Source organism: Quercus lobata, chromosome 8 (assembly GCF_001633185.2).
Source record: "Quercus lobata isolate SW786 chromosome 8, ValleyOak3.0 Primary Assembly, whole genome shotgun sequence".
NCBI classification, from domain to species: domain Eukaryota; kingdom Viridiplantae; phylum Streptophyta; class Magnoliopsida; order Fagales; family Fagaceae; genus Quercus; species Quercus lobata.
The window spans coordinates 18,797,631-18,817,468 of record NC_044911.1 but is presented as its reverse complement, the minus strand read 5'-3'; the positions used below and the strand labels follow the sequence as shown (position 1 = coordinate 18,817,468).

The 19,838-nt window shown below is 32.8% G+C and overlaps 1 protein-coding gene across 1 annotated transcript; it reads right to left on the bottom strand.

Annotated features, from left to right (window-relative positions):
* Positions 1-2,007: 2,007 nt before the first annotated feature.
* Positions 2,008-3,472, bottom strand: LOC115955229. Its single transcript, XM_031073295.1, has 2 exons — positions 3,241-3,472; positions 2,008-3,081 (listed from the first exon to the last, which is right to left on the bottom strand). Exons 1-2 carry the CDS (start codon positions 3,470-3,472, stop codon positions 2,291-2,293), a joined length of 1,023 nt encoding a protein of 340 aa, XP_030929155.1. The 3' UTR covers positions 2,008-2,290.
* Positions 3,473-19,838: the final 16,366 nt, after the last annotated feature.

Sequence of the window (19,838 nt, the reverse complement as noted above, 5' to 3'; positions counted from 1 at the left end):
CATAAACTAGGAAGATATTTTCAAAAAAAAAAAAAAAAAACTTTATCCACTAGCATTTTCAATAATACAATGACCCTTTACGCTAAAAACTGGGCAAGGAAAAAAAATAAAAAAAATAAAAAATAAAAAACCTCTAGTTCTTGTTGCTGTGAAGATGCTGAAAGATAAGGATGAAGAGGCAATAAGGTTGATAGGTCACAGGACGTGGGAAAGTGAGAAGGGTAGGTGAGAGCAATAAAAAATGAGGGTATTTTTGTCACACAACAGATCTCAACGTTTTCTCCCATATTTTCTCTCCATTTTGGAAAGAAAAGTTTTTATGGGCTCGGGTGCAAAATACTTGGGCCCCACACAAAAGTTTTCTTTCCCTTCCTCCCAACCAAACAACTCACAAATTCATTTTCTCTCTTATTTTCTTTCAAAATTTTCCATCTTTCCTATTTCACCTCCAAACAAACACATCCTTAAGCATATGAAAACGTAAATTTACCTGAGTAAGCGTATACTAAGAAATGAGTGAGAGAGAAAGATAGAAATTAATACCAAACCTATTATTGTTGCTTATGACCGCACAATTAAATGCACAATCATAAACAGCATCAGAGAGAGCAAGTTTGCAAATGTATCAATCATTACGGCTAGTGTCGATCGAATGAGTTGGGATTTCAAAATAACTTCTTTAGATAAAAGCAGTTGTCGGAACACTTGCATAACAATCTATATCAAAATTGATATCTTGCAGAGAGGCAAGGTGAGACAAAATTAATTGAAGAAGGGGGAAGAGAGCTATGGAGAGGGTCATCGGTTTGTAGTACAATTGGCATAATCATAATGAACATCATTATTATCAACACAAGTCTCCTTATACTAATTTCTTCCATAGCTCTGTCACAGAACAAGTTATCCTGGTCATTTTTTTTACTCATACAAAAGGTTTTAGCTATACCTGGAGGGGACGTTTGAAAATTATAATTTAGCAATTAACTTTTATTTTTTTTGCCGAAAGCAATTAAGTAACTTATAGGGTCAACATTATGTCTCTTGAATTGGGTCTTAGGTTATTGGCTTTTTGCCAGAGTACTTCATCTAATTTTAACGACATTTTAGCAAAATCAGCTCGTCATCTAATTTGCCAGAGTACTACATCTATAAAATCTTCAAAATTTACGGTTTTTTTTTTTTTTTTTCACTTTTAAATTAATATGAATGTATAAATAGAATAATAAATAACATCTAATCAATAAGTTGGAATATATGCATGTTAAAATTAGAGAGGATGTATAACTCAATGGTAAGATTATGTATATAATGTTCAAAATTTATTTATTTATTTTTAATTTTAAATTAACATAAAATATGAATGTATAAATAGAATAATAAAGAAAATGTAATTAATATGAAAGTTAGAATATATGAATGTTAAAATTAGAGAGGATGTATAATTCGATGGTAAGATTTTATATGTGTGATATTTATCAAATACATGCTTTTATTTGATAAGTACAAAAACAATAGAATTGAACCTATTATATCGATTCTATGATAATTGCTCTTTATCATTATCAAGCCGCAATTCCAATTAATTTTTAGTCTAGGTATATTAAAACTTATATCTTTTATTCGACGACAAAAAATTTTACAAATTATTTTCAATGTAGATTTTAAAATCTTAATCTAGATAATAAGAGACTATTTGGAAACAACTTATTTAATTGAAATTAAATTTTTTTTACTGAAAGTACTATAGATAAAACTAAAAGGTAACTGAAATAGTACAGTGAGACTTACAAATAGTACTAAAAAGTGTAATGAGACCCATGAATAGTAACAAAAATAAGCTAAATAGTAAAAAAAAACTGACTTTTTAAACTAATGCCAAACACAACTTAAAATTAATTTAATTACAATAGTGCTTAATGATAGGGTGCATAGGGATTTGCTAACGCACAATACATTGACCCCCTAACACTTCTCAATTAACAAGCATGACTTTTCATCTGGATTTTCATTCTTCTTGAAGTAGTTTTGTTCTTAAAAGATGCATCAGATTACATTGCTACGGTATACTTTTACATGGAAGGAAACATTGAAAGAGACACCCATATGATCATGGATCCGGAATAATAAGTTTTAACAAACAGACAAAGAAGCAAGATGAATAAAAAAAGGGTAGCGAACACTACTCCAAATATAGCAGAATCCCCACCTCACTTTTACTACTAATCCTTCCACTTACAATATAAGAAACAGAACCTTCATTTATTATTTCAGGATGTATCAAATTTCCTACCTATTTCCTACAAACTATCCCATTCCCACCTGTGGCTCCGCCGGTGCAGTCTAGCATGCCATACTCCATCACTAATGAGTCCTTTTGGTCCACAACTTCAGCTGGAGAGAATACACAAGAACTGCAATCTGCAGAGACAAGTGATGTAGTTCTGTACTTGTCTTCACCTCCCACTACAGGCATTGCCACTCCTGGCTTTGCTGGATTCTTGAAATCTGGCTGGTAAGTCCTGCCAAGCACTCCTTCAACTTTCGAGGATAGGCCGTAGAATCTGAACTGTACCTCCAAGTGAGCAAAACAGTCATCAGAAGGTATCTGATAGTTGTGAATTCTATCATCTTCCTTTGTCACAGGCACCACATTGACCGACATCTCAGCGACTTCTGGGAGAGTGACTACGACACTGTTCTTGTTTGATGTTCTCTCCACTATAAGGTCATTTTCGGGGCTTTTCCATGCAGAGAGATGGCCTGCTGGTATGACCAAGTCCTTCCCATTGTAAGAGAATTTCAAATGATCAACTTTGTCATCCCATGTTGTTGTTTTGATGGCCTCGAGTGAGAAAGTTTTGGTATCAAAGAGGACACCAAGGGCTTGAATCCAAGTATAGTCCCTGGTTCGGCCTGCTGGACGAAGGCCAGTGAAGCGGGCGTTGATTTGGAGATTGAGATCAGAAACTAAGCTAAAATTCTCGTTGCTCTTGCCATGGAAGTAGAAAACGATGCCATCTCCACCAATGAAGCGGGGATCATAGCATCCTGCCCCCGGTGCATTGCAGTTTGGTTTGCGATCTATTTGGTTCCATGAAAATATGAGGGAATGAAAAAAAATAGTATGGAAAATCCTAAATTTATTTGATTGGTATAGCTGTCATAATAATTTGTAAGATTTATATAGTAAAATTTATGCATATGAAACAAATATGTATTGAAATAGGACGATAATCTTACGTTTGCACGCTGCTTTGCATATGGGTGAATTACAGTCGACATAGCAAACTTTAGCTTTCGGGTCTGTTGGTGATGATGTTGGGCATTCGTCTGGGCAAGTTATCTTTTTGAATTTGCATGGGCTGTTTTGGTTGTAGCAGGTCTTCGTATCTTTTTTTGAACTACTGGTTGTAGCACCAGATAGAAAGAGTAGAAGAATGATTAATAAACCAAACTTGCTTATTATCTCCATGACTTTCCTTTTCAATGGCACAAGAATGTATTGATGGTTTAGCACAAGTGGTCCTCTCTTTTCGATCCCCTCCTTTTATGCAATTAATTAAAGAGTAGGATTTTTGGTATTCCTTCTAAGATTCCCCGTTTCTTTTAAAAAGATTTTTTTTAGCTCAAGTTGGATCATTCAAATTCTTCAAAGGGGTTTCAAAATCTTGGTCAATGCTTTGGGGTTTGTGATTCTGATTTAAAAATGGCAACTAGCTAACTGTATGGCTTTCAATGGTAGAAAAGGTTTAGGCCTTTGGGTGTTAGGGTGGCAAATGGCAATTAAGATGGTTTGGATTGAGAGCGTATCAGAAGGCATTACAATCTCCTAGACTTGTTTTGTTTGTAACTCTACATGTGAGCAAGTAGTATCGCCGACACACCTGTGTCAACGGCAAACGAGGTGCCTCATGAGTCATGACTTTCATGTCCATGTGACATTAGGGACATTGCATTTTGCCCGGTAAAAGCGCCATAGACAGCCATAATATGTTCCCTATGTGTGTGTGTGGTTTTTTTTTTTTTTTTCCTTATGTTTCTTTTATTATAAAATGGCTGTTCCTTATATATAAGTCAATGGAAATGAAAAGGGAAAAAAATGATGGTGTACTACTTAAATGGAGGTAGGTATGTAATTAAGATAGTCACATTTTATCTTCAATTATCAGTGTTGATTGGATTCTTAAGTAGGTAAGATCAATGTCTTCCCATCTTTTGCCAAAGAACGATGTCCTTATCTCGATACAGATAGTGTCTTCTCATATATATTTTGCCAAAATGAACGTGTCAAACAGTTGTCTTGGGAGTTTTGGACAAATGAGAACATCTTTTCAAAGGGTATACGTATCATAAAATCATAACATGATTGCTGCTTTTGGTGTAGTTTATTCTCCCCAAAAAAAGTTAAAGTCGATCTATTGGCAAGCAAATTAGCCAGAAAAGCACTTATGGTCAAGCTTTTGTAACATTAATTAGTTCATCAACGCATATGTTTAAGACACGGCAAGCTAACGAACCAAGTGGCAAACGCAATGCATTTGATACAACAAATGAGTGATGACCAAGCAAAAAGTCCAGGTTCCCAATACAGCAAGCATTGCAAGTTTGCAACAAGCCGTGACGATCAATTTTTAAAAACATGTTATAAGGAATTGAAAAAGTTGTCAAAAAAAATTACTAATTTTTTTTTTCATAAAATATTTCTTAAAATGGTAAAGGTATGCCTACGTTAGTAAAACCCTAAAAAAGCTAGTTTATAACGGGAATTAATAAGAAAATTTGGATCAAATCTCATATAATTCTTTCAACAAAAAAAGAAAAGAAATTAATGACAATAATTTCTGGTCAGACACAGATTGAGATCAAGTGCAATACCTAATACAATTACTATAAATGATTGAGATTGATAGTTGCAAAAAACAACTTTCAATCCCAATCATTGATTAAAAAAAGTTAAGAAAAATTTATGAAAAGTAAAAAGTAAACAAACTTTGTGAGACAAAGTTGGTGAATTGCACCTTGAGACACAACAATTCTGTGAGTCTATAAAATATTCTGACAAATTAAAGTACTTGGTGGATTTTATTCTTTTGACCAAAAAAGATGATCTTATTCTTGGTACAAATATAGCATGTCATCACCTGAACATAAAGAGTAAATATGATAGACAATTCAAATTATTTTTCTAGCAGTTGTTGTAGCATGTTTCAATGTATTCCAATTTCTCTACGTTTGCAATGAGTATAATGATTTTAGAATATTATAAATAATATATAATAAAACAAAAGGCTTCAAATTTCATCGCCAAATCCAATCCCGAACTGACCCAAATGGTAATGGGTTGCATGGGTTATTAAAGCCCAAAAAAAAAAAAAAAAAAAATTTGTGTAACAGGTTTTTCAATATGGAGAAATCTGAATCAGGAAAAAATATGAAAAAATTCTTTTACTTTCACTAAATTCAATTGATTCACCAAAGCTGCCTCATTGACTCGAGCATCAGAGTGATTAGGCCCGTATCACACTGAAGCTCCTTTTGAGTGCTTTATGTTTTTTGTATAAATTCAACATGTTGCTGAAGTATAGACTCAACCTATTCATCATCTACTAAAACAACTGAGTAAATGTTACGCGTGTGGATTCCTATACTGTATAATAAACACTATCTTCCTCCATATACAGACGTGTTCCAGGGATGTTTACCATTATTTTTGCCTATTTTCATGCTCGAGCTTGCATGCTCGTTCTGTTCAACACGAGCTCGGGGCTTCATTCTTGGTTATGCGGTTGAGGCGATTTAAGGTTTTGAGAGATTTTTATGTTGGGCTCCTTACGTGGTCATGTGATAACATGGCATGGTTTGATGATATTTTCTATATCAATTAACCCCATTACATAGCTTGTCAAGAGTATCGCTTTGTCAAGTGTTGGGAATTTGTTAAACCAATAGTATGTATTTCTAGGACTATAAACGAACCAAGTTAATCATGAACAACTTGAGCTCGGCTCGATAAAAAATTCGTTCATGTTTGTTTGTTTGTTTATAAATAAGCTAATTACTTAAGCTTTTGTTTTCAGCATGTTTGATAAACAAGCCAAGCCTAAGCAAAAAATTTGTTCATGAAAAACAGGGTTCAATACAACACAAGCCAAACTTAAGCTCGTGTATAGCTTGATAAAAGGCTTGATATATATTTGCTAAATAAACTAATTATTATGACATTACACATATTTTAATAATGAAATTTCCCACATGAGACCACTTACCACTACCCAATACTTTAATTTTTTTTCTTTCTCTTCCCTAATTGTTTTTAAGATTTTTAGCACCAAATTTAAAAAAAAAAGAAAAAAAAAAAAGAAAAAGAAAAAAAAATAGGAAACAAATGAACTTTACTTCTAGTACTTCACGCTTTTTCTGGACTTTTCAGTTTTCACTTCTAGTGTTCTAGTACAGTAGTACTTCACGTATGTCATGGATAGATGGATTTCACCATCTTAGGTGTCCTTTTGTAGTCTTTTCCTATTCCCTTTCATGTATTACAGCATTAGTCATTTACTAGTTACTAAGTATCCTTTCCTTTCTAATTATCTAAATACACTATAACTTCACATCCAATTCTCTAGTTCTTTAATTTAGTTTCTCCTCTCTACCTAAATTTCACAATTCAGTTCTACTATTTAAAAATAAATAAATTCAGTTCTATTCAAACTGAGATTCTTCTTGTGGTTGTCACTCAATGAGTCAATGTCTATCTTCTATAGCCTATAGTCTAAAACTCTTAGGCTCTCTTGGAAAGACTAAAGCTTCTTTGAGAAGTCTCAATCTTTCTCTCTTTTATTATTAGTTTCTTTCTTTCCCCAAATTTTCACAAAGAATTGATCAGCTCTCTCTCTCTCTCTCTCGTAAGGTCGAGATATTCTACCAAATCTGCCCTATATCTCTTTGCAACAAATGAACAAGTCCTAGATTTGGATGAGCTTGATACTAGCAAAGAGGATTTAGAGTCTGGTGTTCACCGAATCACCATGTAATCTAAGGGTTCTAGTGGGTGTACAAAGAGCTCCAACAACAGCTCTAGATCCTACGTAGTATTTGGCATCACTACCATCTTCACTCTCTACCTCCAAGACGTTCATAGCCTTCTCTCACCATTGGTAAATTTCCATGTTTAAAAGTTTTCGAAATAATTTTATAGTTGTTTGCACTGTAGTTTGTTTGATATTACAAAATCGTTTTGATTTCCACGTTGTAGTTGTTGATGAAATTTCAATATAACTTAGAAAAATCTTGTTGGTTTTATTCATTTGATAATAACTTAGCTTTGTAATTAGTGGACTGTGTTTGTGGGAGTCTGGCATGTAGTTTGGAATGGAGCTGTGCTTTTCTTTTCTTTTCCTGAGGTGCAAAGTCCTTTGTGGTTAGCTACTAAAAATGTTATAATTTCTTTGTACTTAGCTTTGTTTTGTGTTTTTGGATATCAAAGTTGATTTCTTGTTTATTCATATATGTTTTGGAATGTTATTTTATTTAGATTTGTGAAATAGAGAGTCAACAAATGGATGCTCCTGCTACTGAAAATCTAGATGCAGTAATTAATATTGATAAGAATGAAGAATCTATAAAAAATAATGATGCCACACTTGAAGAAAATTCATTTCAACAAAAGAAAAGGAAGAGAACATCTGTGATTTGGAATGACTTTAATGAAATTATTCTTCCACATGGAACAAAAAAGGTTCAATGTATTCATTGCCTTAAAGACTTGCCTATAGTAATAATGACGCAACAACACAATACCATAGGCACTTGAAAGGTTGTCTAAGTCGTAAACTACCTGATAAGAAGCAAAAACAGTTAGTTGTAAATGAAGGCGGAGTGGAAAGTGAGGAGGCTTTAGCAAACTTTAAGTATGACCATGCCAAGGTCAAGGAAAAGGCTTCACATATGATCGTTGTGCATGAATACCCTTTTAATATGATGGAGCATGAGGTTTTTAATGTTTTTATAAAAACTGCTACTCCATATTACAAGAAAATTTCACACAATATTGCAAGGAATGATTGCATTTCTACTTTTGAGTTAGAGAAGAAAAAATTGAAGTCTATGCTTGGTAGTGTCAATAGAGTTAGCTTTACTGCAAAGTTTTGGAAATCTAGACAAAAAGTTGGGTATATGTGTCTTACCTATCATTTTGTTGACTCTAGTTGGAAATTACAAATGTGAATTATAAAGTTTTGTGATGTACCACCTCCACATTCCGGAGTTGTAATTTCTGATGCTATCTTTAAGTTTTTGCTTGATTGGGGGCTTGAAACAAGGTGTGTACAATAACCTTGGACAATGTTAGTAACTCTGATGCAACTGTAAGAATTTTAAAAGATGTTATAAAAAGAAAGCTCATGTTGGGTGGCAAGATCTTTCATGTACGTTGTATTACACATATTGTTAATTTGTTGGTACAAGATGGGTTGAGTGAAATTGAAACGGTGATTGAAAATGCCCGTGAAAGTGTGAAGTATCTAATTGCATCAGAAGCTCGTCTAATAAAGTTTCATGAGATTGCAAAGCAATTGCAATTACCTTCCAAGAAGTTGATCTTAGATTTTCCCACATGTTGGAATGCAACATATGCAATGTTGGCTGCTGCCTTGGAGTTTAGATAAGTGTTCCCTAGGTGAAAAGATAGAGATGTAGGGTATAATTGGCTGCCTAGTGAGGAAGATTGGGATAGGACAGAACATGTGTACAATTTTTTATCAATTTTTGAATAAGTCACAAATGTCATATCAAGAAGTGAATATCCAATTGCAAATATATTCCTTCCTGAGGTTTGGAAGGTAAAAGAAGTTTTAAATGAGAAGTCACTTAATGAAAATGATTACATTAGAGCTATGGCATGTAAGATGAAGTTAAAGTTTGGTAAATATTGGGGTGAATGCAACTTTGTAATGGCCATAGCTGCTTTGTTAGATCCTTGATTCAAAATGACTTTGATAAACTTTTCCTTTCCAAAGATTTATCAAGAGTTTGAAGTAGCTAGAAACATTGATTGTGTTCATGATTCCTTTTATGAACTTTATAATGAATATGTTGTGGACTATACTTCAAGCCATGCTGGACAAAGTGCATCTAAATACACTGCAGGTAGTAGTAGTGTTGGTGGCAATAATTCAAAGTTTAAAACTAGAGGTAGAATGGAGTTTGATCAATTTGTTAGAAATTTTCAATAACATACAACCAACAAAATTAGATTTGGATCTGTACTTGGAAGAAGGTGTTTTTTTATTCGCCAATGATTCAAACTTAGATTTTGATGCTTTAATCGGTGGAAGGATAACAACCTAAAATTTCGTATTCTCTCAAAAATGGCATTTGACATACTTTCCATCCCCATCACCACAGTATCTTCAGAAGTTGCATTCTCTACAGGAGGTAGAGTAATTGATGTGTATCAAGCTTCTTTATCAACAAAAACTGAACAAGCTTTACTTTGTGGATGTGATTGGGTTCGACCTCTTTACAAAACTAAAAAACAATCAAAAGTAAGTGTTCATCACATATATTAATTCTTTTTTGAAACATAACTTAATTTTTTTTTTCTATTGTAACAAAGACTTAGAATCTAAAGCTTCTAATTTTTTTTTTTTTGGTAGGTTGAAGATAGGTCTACAAGTATCACGGAGATAGTGATACCTTTTCCAAAATGATGCTATCTTAAGTGTGTTGTTGTTGTGTGTGTGTGTGTGTTTTCTTTTCATTAATTGTTTTTTTTTTTTTTTTTGTAGTTCTTTTTTTATAATGTTCTTGAAAGCTTATATTTTCTTTTACATGCAATTAGAAGGATAATGAGTTGAAGGATTATTATTATTATTATTATTATTTTGTGTGGATGATAGCTTTTTGTGTTTGCAAGAGGGTATAATTGGTATGTGCTTTGTTATTTGATAATGCTCTTTTATATCTATGATTTTCTTATATTTGCAAAGAACATGTTATGTTGATATGGTAAATATTGATAATTGTTGATTGTAGGCAAGTTCATCTTCTTACAATCAACTATAATAATGTAAAGATGATATTCTCTTAATATACTGAATATTGACTATAATTATCATCTTATCCTATGATTTCTAATGTCTTTTTATTATTTTTGGTTGTTTTGTATGCAGGTTGTTGGTTTTCTGATCTGGTGCATATTAAAGGACTTTGGTGGAATATATTCCTAGATTTGTGAAGGATAGTTAGTCTTTTGTTTTAAAAAAGACTAAATATTCTTTTTGTTAATGGCATGGTGTTTAGTATACGATAACTTAGCATATGGCGAGATGGTTGCTTTAACAATATCATGTCAAGAGGGTCTTTATTTTGTTTGAAGATTATAGTTGCACAGATGACAAATGTGGATTTAAAAATTGTATTTTGAACAAGTATTCAAACTATAGACAAGGAATTATAAATAGATATAATTAATTATGTAAAGCTTTAATTTGAGCAATTGCTAATCACAGGTGGAATTAGAAGCATGAACAAATGGGTATATTATTTTCTTATTTTTCTTTACTTGATTGTTGGAGATTTAAGCAAATTTGAGCACTTGATGATGCAATTTTGTTAGATCCCAAGCAAAAAAACTTGACTTGAGCTCGAGTTTGAACTTGATATTAAACTTAAGCTTGACTTGATTAATTTATCGAGCTAAGCCAAGCCAAGCCAAGCTCAAGCTTTTTGGTTTTCCCACGAGCTCAAGTTCAAACATTGTATTTAAGCTTGTCTAAAGCTTGAGTCAAGCTTGAGCAATTGATTTTTACTAACGAGCCCAGTTCAAACAGGCACTACTTAGTAAAGCTTGGCTCGTTTACAGCCCTAAGCATTTTAGTAATTTTGGGTCATTTGGCTATTCTTGGGAATCAAAGGGTTTTATAAGGTGGGTTTAGCCATACACCTTTTTTGATTTGTATGATGGCTTTTAGTTTTACCCTTGTCAAGAAAATGTGTTATGTATTTGGGTCAAATGATGCTATTAGAGACCTTTACACATATTCTCATGACTTCTACTTCGAGTTCAACTTTAATTCAAGTCAATCTAGTTTGTATTAAGAGATTTAGGCATTTTCTTGCAAAGTCAATTCTTTTCAAACTTATTAAAGTGAGTTAGAGCATTTCTAACAACATCGGCAAACATGAAATCCTCTCTATTTTAGACAGGCTAACTATAAAATGATGCTCCAACTGTCTCTTTGAAATGCATAAAGTTTTGTTGCTAATTAACAAACACTTTCTTAGCTTGAAGTTCTACTGTTCATTAGCAATAGAATAAAAAATTGACTCAACCAATTAAAATATTCAACTGTTATCTCAATGGCTACAAATCAATTCACCTTCTTTCTCTCTCAAACCTCTCCAAACTCAAGAGGGAGACACAATCAAAATAATGACTAAACACAATCTTTCTCATAAAACTAATCAAATCAAAACAAACTTTTTTTTTTATAGAGAATGCCGATATGAAAGTAGGTGGCTCTTCCTTCTCTCTCTCAACCATAGATAACTTCCCTGGTTAGACAAAAATGTAGAAAAACAAAAAACAAAAATGAAAATAGGGTGGGGATATGTGTGTGGGCATATGTATGAAGATAGAGAGAAGAAGAGTATGGATACGTGTGTAGAGGAAGATAAAATAGGGGAAAAAAAGACAAAGATGATTATAAAAAGTGAAACGTATGGATGGAAAAATAAAATAAAGAATAAGGGAAAAATAAGAAAAAGGTTTTGGGTTGGGCTAAATTCATTCCAAATCACAAAGATTTTGATAAATTTCAAGACTAAGATTGATATAATTCAAATTATATAGAATTTTTAAAACATGTGCACAAGACTAATGTGAATTTGACGCCTTGTTTAGGGAGGTGAAGAGGAAGTTTGTCGAAATTTTGAGGTGAGAACAGTGGATGCTGAGGATGTTCTTCAGGTTTATGCCACTAAGGTTCGAGAATCGATAGCTTGAAAAGGAGTTAGGGAAGGCTCTCAAGGAGTAAGAGTAGATGGAGGAAGACTTGGAGCAAGTGAAGGATGATATGCTATTTCTTTAGGGAAAATTATTTTAGCCTTACTTAGAGGCTCGGTAATTCTTTTGACCTAGTCATCTATTGAGATCGGTGCTCTTCCTTTCAATTCCTCCATTACTCCATTAAAATTGGTCTTCATTTCTCTCATCTCCCCTTCCCATCATAGGGAGATTTTTGCATCCCCTAACCTGAAGGGTTGTATTTAATTGTCTCAAATTGAAATTGTTGCCTACTAGCCGCGGGACTAGTAGAAAACAATGTAGTGTTTCATAAAATAATTCCAAAAATTATGATTAAATCTTTTAGAGTGACCTTTTATAAAATACTCGATCAATTTTCTTCAATTCTATCAAATACTTAATCAATTTTGTTCAATTCTATCAATATTGTTGTGGTGGCAACAAATTGTTCGGTGGATTTTTATTGTTAAAATTTAATTGGTAACTTACATCTTTTTGATTTGCGATGTACATCCTCATATATTTTTCTAGATGGTTTATTAAGACATCTATACAAGTCACATGATTAAATAAGTCATGTGATTTCTCTCCAAAAAAAAAAAAAAAATGTCATGTGATCAGATATAAATACATGTGCTTATTTGAATCTCAATTTACATAGTAAACTGAAAAAACTTTTTTTAAAAGTTAATTTAGAGATATATTGAGTGGAGTGGTGGTGTGCCTTTGTGCTAAAACTCCTTTCCCTTTCCCTTTCCCTTGTGTGTGTGTATGTGTGTGTTTTTTTCTATAAAAAAAAATAAAAAAATAATTGTCCCACATTGCTTAAGAGAGTTTGTTATGTGTATTATAACTTGCCTTATCCTCTCTTAAAAGTTACCATAACTTTTGAATGGAGTTGTGGTGTGTCTTTGTGTTAAAACCTCCTTCCCTCTCTTTTATGTGTGTGTGTGTTTGTTTCTCAAAATAAAAAAATAAAAAAAATACTAATGACTTCTACTAATATAATATATATACATGCACACACACATGAAAGTGTATACCTAATTAATTAGGTGTCAATTTTAGACCCCCAAATTTAATTATGGTTGAGATAATTTATGCTAATTAAGTATTAGTTAATGCAAAATTTACGTAATTAACCATGCATGCTACGACCAACTTATATGGATAAACATAATTGAGCAAGAAAATTAATGTAAATAATAGAAAATAAAGATGATGTAAACCAAAGATAACACTTGATGTGTTATTGAAAAGGAAAATCGAAGAGTCAGAGTAAAAACATCTTCGTGGCTCTTCGAGCCAAAAATGATCCACTAGCAAATAAATCAGAGTACAAGAATTAAGAAAACACAAAGGTCCTCCACGCCTTAGTTATCCAGTGTGTTTTAGCCCTCAAAGCTGCAACTATCAACAGATTAATTAGAGTCTTGTCTTAAACAAGCTTTCCAGATCCCATAATCAAGCCCAATTTCACCCTCAAGACTCCATGGTTGAAAATGGTAGGCTCCAATATTTCCTAGCAACCAAAGCACTCACAACTCTCACGTATAAGGTGAAGTTTGTAATTAGGTTAATCTCTTCTTAAAGGATCTGGCTATGGTGAGAGGGAAGAGGGTAGTGAATTAATGGTGTTAGGCTCCTCAATGAAAGGCTCAATTCTTTCAACTCTCATGTGGGTTTTTCTAGGTTTTAATTTCATGGGGAATGAGGTTGTATATAGTAGGAATAAAAGGTTATAACATGTGATTTAATATAACAAAATTCTCTATAGAAAAATGCTACTCATAGGAGAACCTATCTCACAAGTTACCCAATTGTAACAAAATTTTGAAAGGGCATGTGCAACTCACACGTCAACTCGCACGTTGCCTATTCTTGACATTACCTTGCAATTATGTATGTATGGCTGCATTTGGTTCAATATAAATCAAATTTCGAGTGTAAAATGAATACAGGGGAAAATGAATTCCTATAAGGAAAATAAAATCCAGGCGTTTGGGTGTGCAATGGAAAATAGTCCAAAAAACGATTTCCAATGTTTGGTAACATTCTGAAAATGCTATTTTCCTACAAATTTTTCACATTTTCTCAACAATTTTCTCAACTTCCAAACAAATTTTATATCAAAAAATCCACCACCACCCACGCACTAGCACCTATAGAAAATCCACACAACACAACACAAACACCACCAAAACACCAATACCCATACACCAGCACCCACAGAAAATCCACCATTATCCACACAAAATGCACCACCACACAACACAAAAACCACCAAGATTCCACCACCACCAAAAAAAAAAAAATCAGAGATCAAAGAGAGAAAGATTAAGAGATTGAGGGAAAGAGAGATCAGTCTTCAGCGGCGACGACGATCTTCAGCGGTGGCGACAAGATCGATCTTGGGTGGGTCGAGAACAAGAATGGTCTTGGGTGGTGACGATGAGAATGAGATGCAAGGCTCCAATCTAGATGGCGGTGACATTGAGGAAGAAGAGAGAAAAAAGAGGAAGCTTGGCCGGCACGTGATTTGGGCGGTGGGGCAGCGTGATTTAGGCGGTGGGGCGACATGATCTAGGCTGGCCGGAGCTTGGCTGAAGTGAGGCGTGATCTGGGTTTTGGACCGTGTGCTTGTGCTCGAGCTCTCTCTCTTTCTTTGTCTATGAGTCTTGGAATTCATTTGAAGGTAAAATGAAGGTTGCATTGGTTTTACAGCTGAAGTGGGTGATTTTACAGTCAACATGTAATTGATTTTCCATTTGACCATATTTTCTGTTGGAGCCAAACACACACAAGGGTGTAAAAGTAATTCCGGAATTCATTTTTAGTTGAAACAAACACAGCCTAATTATAAAGAAATTGGCATAGAATAAAGCCAACAAACAACAAAGGAAAAAAAAATTAAACTTAACAATATACATGAATAAGCATATATAGTACGAAATGAGAGAGAAAGAAGTTCATACCAAATCTATTATTGTTATGTATGGCCTCCGCACAACTAAATCTACAATCATAAACAACGTCTGAGAGAATAAATTTTGTTAAGTTCTAAGACTTCAGGAACTAAATGTATTACAACTTTATTATGTATTATGTTGGCAAACAATGATCAAAACATAAAGTCTAGGTTTAGGCTTGCTCAAAGTGTGTTTATCTGTAAAAGTTGGAATCAAGTGATTACAGGATTTATTAGTCTAAATCTGCAAGGCTCGATCGATTGAACCTCGTGCAAATTAATTTTCTGCAGAATTTTCCAATTCAGCCCAAGCTCGGTTTGACATGTAGGGTTTTATGTTTTACTCCAAATATAAAAGGAAAAATCCTAGCTACGTTTTAGGAGTCTTTTGATGTGCTGTGTGTTGAATCTCTTGTGAGATCTAAAGGTGTTTACCTCCATACACACTTAGGGTTATCAAGATCAAAATTCATGTTAAGAACTTAGAGATCGCATCAGTTGTTGCATAAAGAATTTAAAGAAGATCTGAAACCTTTGAGTGAAGTCTCAAAGTCACAAGTGGGAGTACTTGTGGTTGCAGTGGATCATGGAAAGAAGTAGTTCGTGGACTCGAAGCTGTCATATGGTCGTGGTAGTAAGTTTTCTACTCAAGGTAGCAATAGGATGTTAGTGGTCTAAGTTCTATTGTACAAACTTCAATTCTTTCATAGTGGATCTGTTTTACTTTCAGGATAGTTAGGTTAAATCCTCCCCAAGTTTTTTACCGGTTTGATTTTTCTAGGTTATCATATCGTGTGTTTTTTATATTTCCGCATTATTTATATGATATGATTTGAATGTGTTAACCAAGATCTAAATAATTTATTTAAGTAATCACTTGGCTAAATAACTAGGTTAAACAACTTGTATTTTAAAGGGTTTAAAAACGTACAAATTTGCAATGTCTCTTCACCAACTTGTAAACAGTGATCGTAAGAGTCGTGATCTTGAAAATTCTTTAGGTATATAAAGCATTTAGCATGCCACTTTGCAAAACAATAATAAATATCAAAATTCACATCTTGATAAGAGAGATGGTGAGACAAAGCTGAAGAGGGGGGAAGAAAGCTAGAGGGAAGGCCATCTATTTGTAGTACAATTTGGCATAGTTAGAATGAACATCATTGTTATCAACACAAGTCTCCTCATACTAATTTCATCCATAACTCCACTCAGAAAATCTTTCTTATAGAATTTTCAAAGTAAAGATAGCTTAGTTTAAAACTTAATTTTATAATTATCATTTTTTTATCAAGTTATATCCTTGACATTTTTTACTCAAACAAAATGTTTTATTTAAATGAATAGTTAGATTTGGGAGGTTGCGGATGAAGGAAATAGGATAGCATTTAAGTAAATTTTGGTTAAAATATCTTTTGCATTGGGTCATATGGTTTTGGGCTTTTTCCAGAGTTTATCATCTAATTTTAATTACGTTTTTGCAAAATCAATGCACACTAGAATTTGTTTTATACTATTGGAATAGGATTCAATTAGTTCAAATAGTAAAATTATTTATTTTCGAATAAGAGATTTGGGTTCAAATCTCACCTACACTAAAAACCAATTAGTATATTAGTTTGATAATAAAAAAATAATTATTAAGGAGTAGATACATAGCTTCAAATATATCATGTGAACATATATATAAGTTTATCTTATAGACTAACTCAAATTGTAAAAGATGCTAAGTTTCAAACGTGTTTGGAGTTATCTTTTCCAATTCATTACATGGAAATTTATATGACTATTCATATATATTATTTAAACAAGTCACATGACTCGTTAACTAAGTCATATATATATTTTTTGAGTAAACAGTAATACTTATTAGAACACACACGGAAATAATAATAGTGTTTTAAATTGGGTTTATAATACATTACATAACCAGAGTACAGCTACACACTATTATTATTTTCGTGTGTGTTCTAATAAGTATTACTGTTTACTCAAAATATATATATATATATATATATGGATGTTTATCCCATATTGGTTGTGTGTCTAGTATCCGCTGTTTATAACTCGAGTTTACAACTACAAATGTTAGACCCTTTTGTAATTGTACTCTGGTTATGTATTGTATTATAAATCTGATTTAAGTCATATATTAAAATTACACAATGATGATATCTTCTATTGCCATGGAAAAAGATAACTCCAAATATGATTGGAGCCATACTTTTTCCTTGAAATAATATATAGATGGGTTTTATTATACAATTGATGTAAAAAAAAAAAAAAAAAAAAAAAAAAAAGAAGTAATGTGACACTACTAAATGTTCTTTATTTATTGAATGTGAATTTTGAGAAACCCTCATTGAACTACATTTTCTTTTTATATCATCCATGCTTAGAAAAATTTTACTACAATAAAAAATCGATTAACTATATCACCTATAAAATATTTAATATTAACTTATTTTGAGATCATACACACGTCTCTCTCAACCGAGACAAGTATAATCAACATTACCATCGTAAATACATGTTTCTCTCCCTACCAATTCCTTTCCTAGCTTCCCTTACTCTCTAAAACTTTTTTATTGTTACTTGAAAGTTTAACACCAACCCCATAGGTTCTAAATCATTTTATATCATCAATGAATCTTCTGAGACTTTCAAAAAATTTAAAAAAAAAATAAAAATAAAAATCTTAATATTAACTTAATTTGTTATTACAGATGTATTTTTCAAAGAACTATTTATGAATGGTTGGTTTTTGTACTCTTTGCCCAATTGCCCACCTCTACTTAGTAAAGTTAAATTTTGTTTAAAATTATGTCTCTTGATGAGGATCATCGGTTCTCACAAGATTTGTCACTATTAATTTTTCACAAAATTTGTTCTGCACCCTTAAGAGGTGCAAATCGAAAGGAAGAAGAATTTGATTCAAACGAAGAATTATGTATAAAGTTTTCGGTCAATTGGCGGGTTTTAATTTGGTCCGTATGACACTCAAAATTGCTTGGGCCCACAAATGCTCAAACCAGCAACCCATTGATTTCATTCTCAAAAAAAAAAAAAAAAAACCTATGTAAAGGCCGATAACATGGCCCATGTGTTGGTCCAAATAACATGTGGTTATGGAGGATGGCAGAATTAACTCAGAAAAATCAGCCCAAGATATTAGTAAAAACTCAGCATCAATCAAGGCCTAGAAGGGACCCACTGCTTGGGTCAAAGCAAATTACTCTCTCGTCAAGTAGACCAAGCCCATACGTGAAAGACGGCAGAAGCAACTAGCAATAGGGAAGGGAAAAGGAGCAGTGAACTGGAGGGCAAAAAGGTCATTCTACATTTACTTGGACCCACTCATACATCATAGTATCATACATGTGTGAACAATCACTATTAAATTCAGCAAGTTAGGTAGGGAGTTTTTCCTTTGGGGAAGCATTTTTAATGGAGTTTAGTCAACCAGGCTTCCATTCATGAAGAAAAACAAGTAGCAGTTCATCCTTTTAAGGACGAACGCAGTTCATGACAGTCATAATTGACTTACCCCCATTTAGCAAGTGTTTGAGTGACTCTAATTAATATCATTATAAAGTAAGGCGAAACCCAAAAGATGAAGGGGGAGTTCAAATTAACTCCATAACAAAACTCACTCATTTACATGCTCATATTTCTTCACACTTTGGAAAACATACAATTGATATGTCATACATCTTTACGACTTCCTGATTACACAAATAGTAGGAATGCCTCTTTCTCCTCCATCACACCATTCCTAATTCTTCCCTTGTTCCTAAAGCCAAACACCCTATTTTTCCAAGCTCCAAGAGTTATTTTTGTACGTCTTCTCCTCTCTTATGCGGGTCCACCGACTCCAAGTGCTGCATAACTTCAAGATGCTCCCCTAATGTTGTGCATAATTAATGTGGATGCAAGTGGTGGATTCGGCTCCCCCAATTAAATCTGGGTTATCAAAGAAGCTCAATCAACCTTGGACACATGGCAAGCATGTACAATGACCACAAAAATCATTAAGGACGTTTACTTATAGATGTAGGCTTTTAGGCTAAACTACGTTAAAATCCATATTTTGCTTCCAATTTTCCCTTTTATAATAGATAATAATAATATCGGGTTGTTTGAGATAAAAAACTTAAAAGTTGGATGGAAGAGGTATATTGGGTCTCCTCTAATAATTAAGGGTAATTGACCATTTTAGAATATAATGATCAAAATAATAATAAAAACAAAATAAGGAAGAGTAAAATGTATTTTGCCCATTGTTAATATTAAGGTCTTTAAAAATTCTGTGGCAAAAAGGGTTATTTGAACAAAGTAAGAGAAATATTTTAGGGAAAATATTATTTTGATTCATAAATTTAACCAAAAGTTTGTTTTTCATTCTTAAACTATAAAAAAATCTTTTTTCATCCTTAAGATTTGTAAATAATTTTTTTTTTCAATAGTTTAGAGACGAAAATAGGAGTACAAAAAATTTTTCAATAGTTTAGGCATGAAAAAAGATATTTTTTAAAGTTGAAGAGCCAAAAGTGAAACAATTTTAATAGTTGAGGGATGATAGACTAACCCTTCAATAGTTGGGATGAAAAATGAACTTTTTAAATTTTAAGGATAAAAAACAAGAGGAGCATTTATGTCTTTCACTAAGACTAAATCCTTTGTTATTCCCAAAAAAAAAAAAAAAAAATCCATTTGGCTATTAATTTTTTTTTTAAAATTAAAAACATATTTTGTTTACATATTAATGACAGAAAAATGGGACATTACATAATGGCATAAATTATGCAAAATATAAGTGTTTGTATGGTGTAAGGGCAAGGG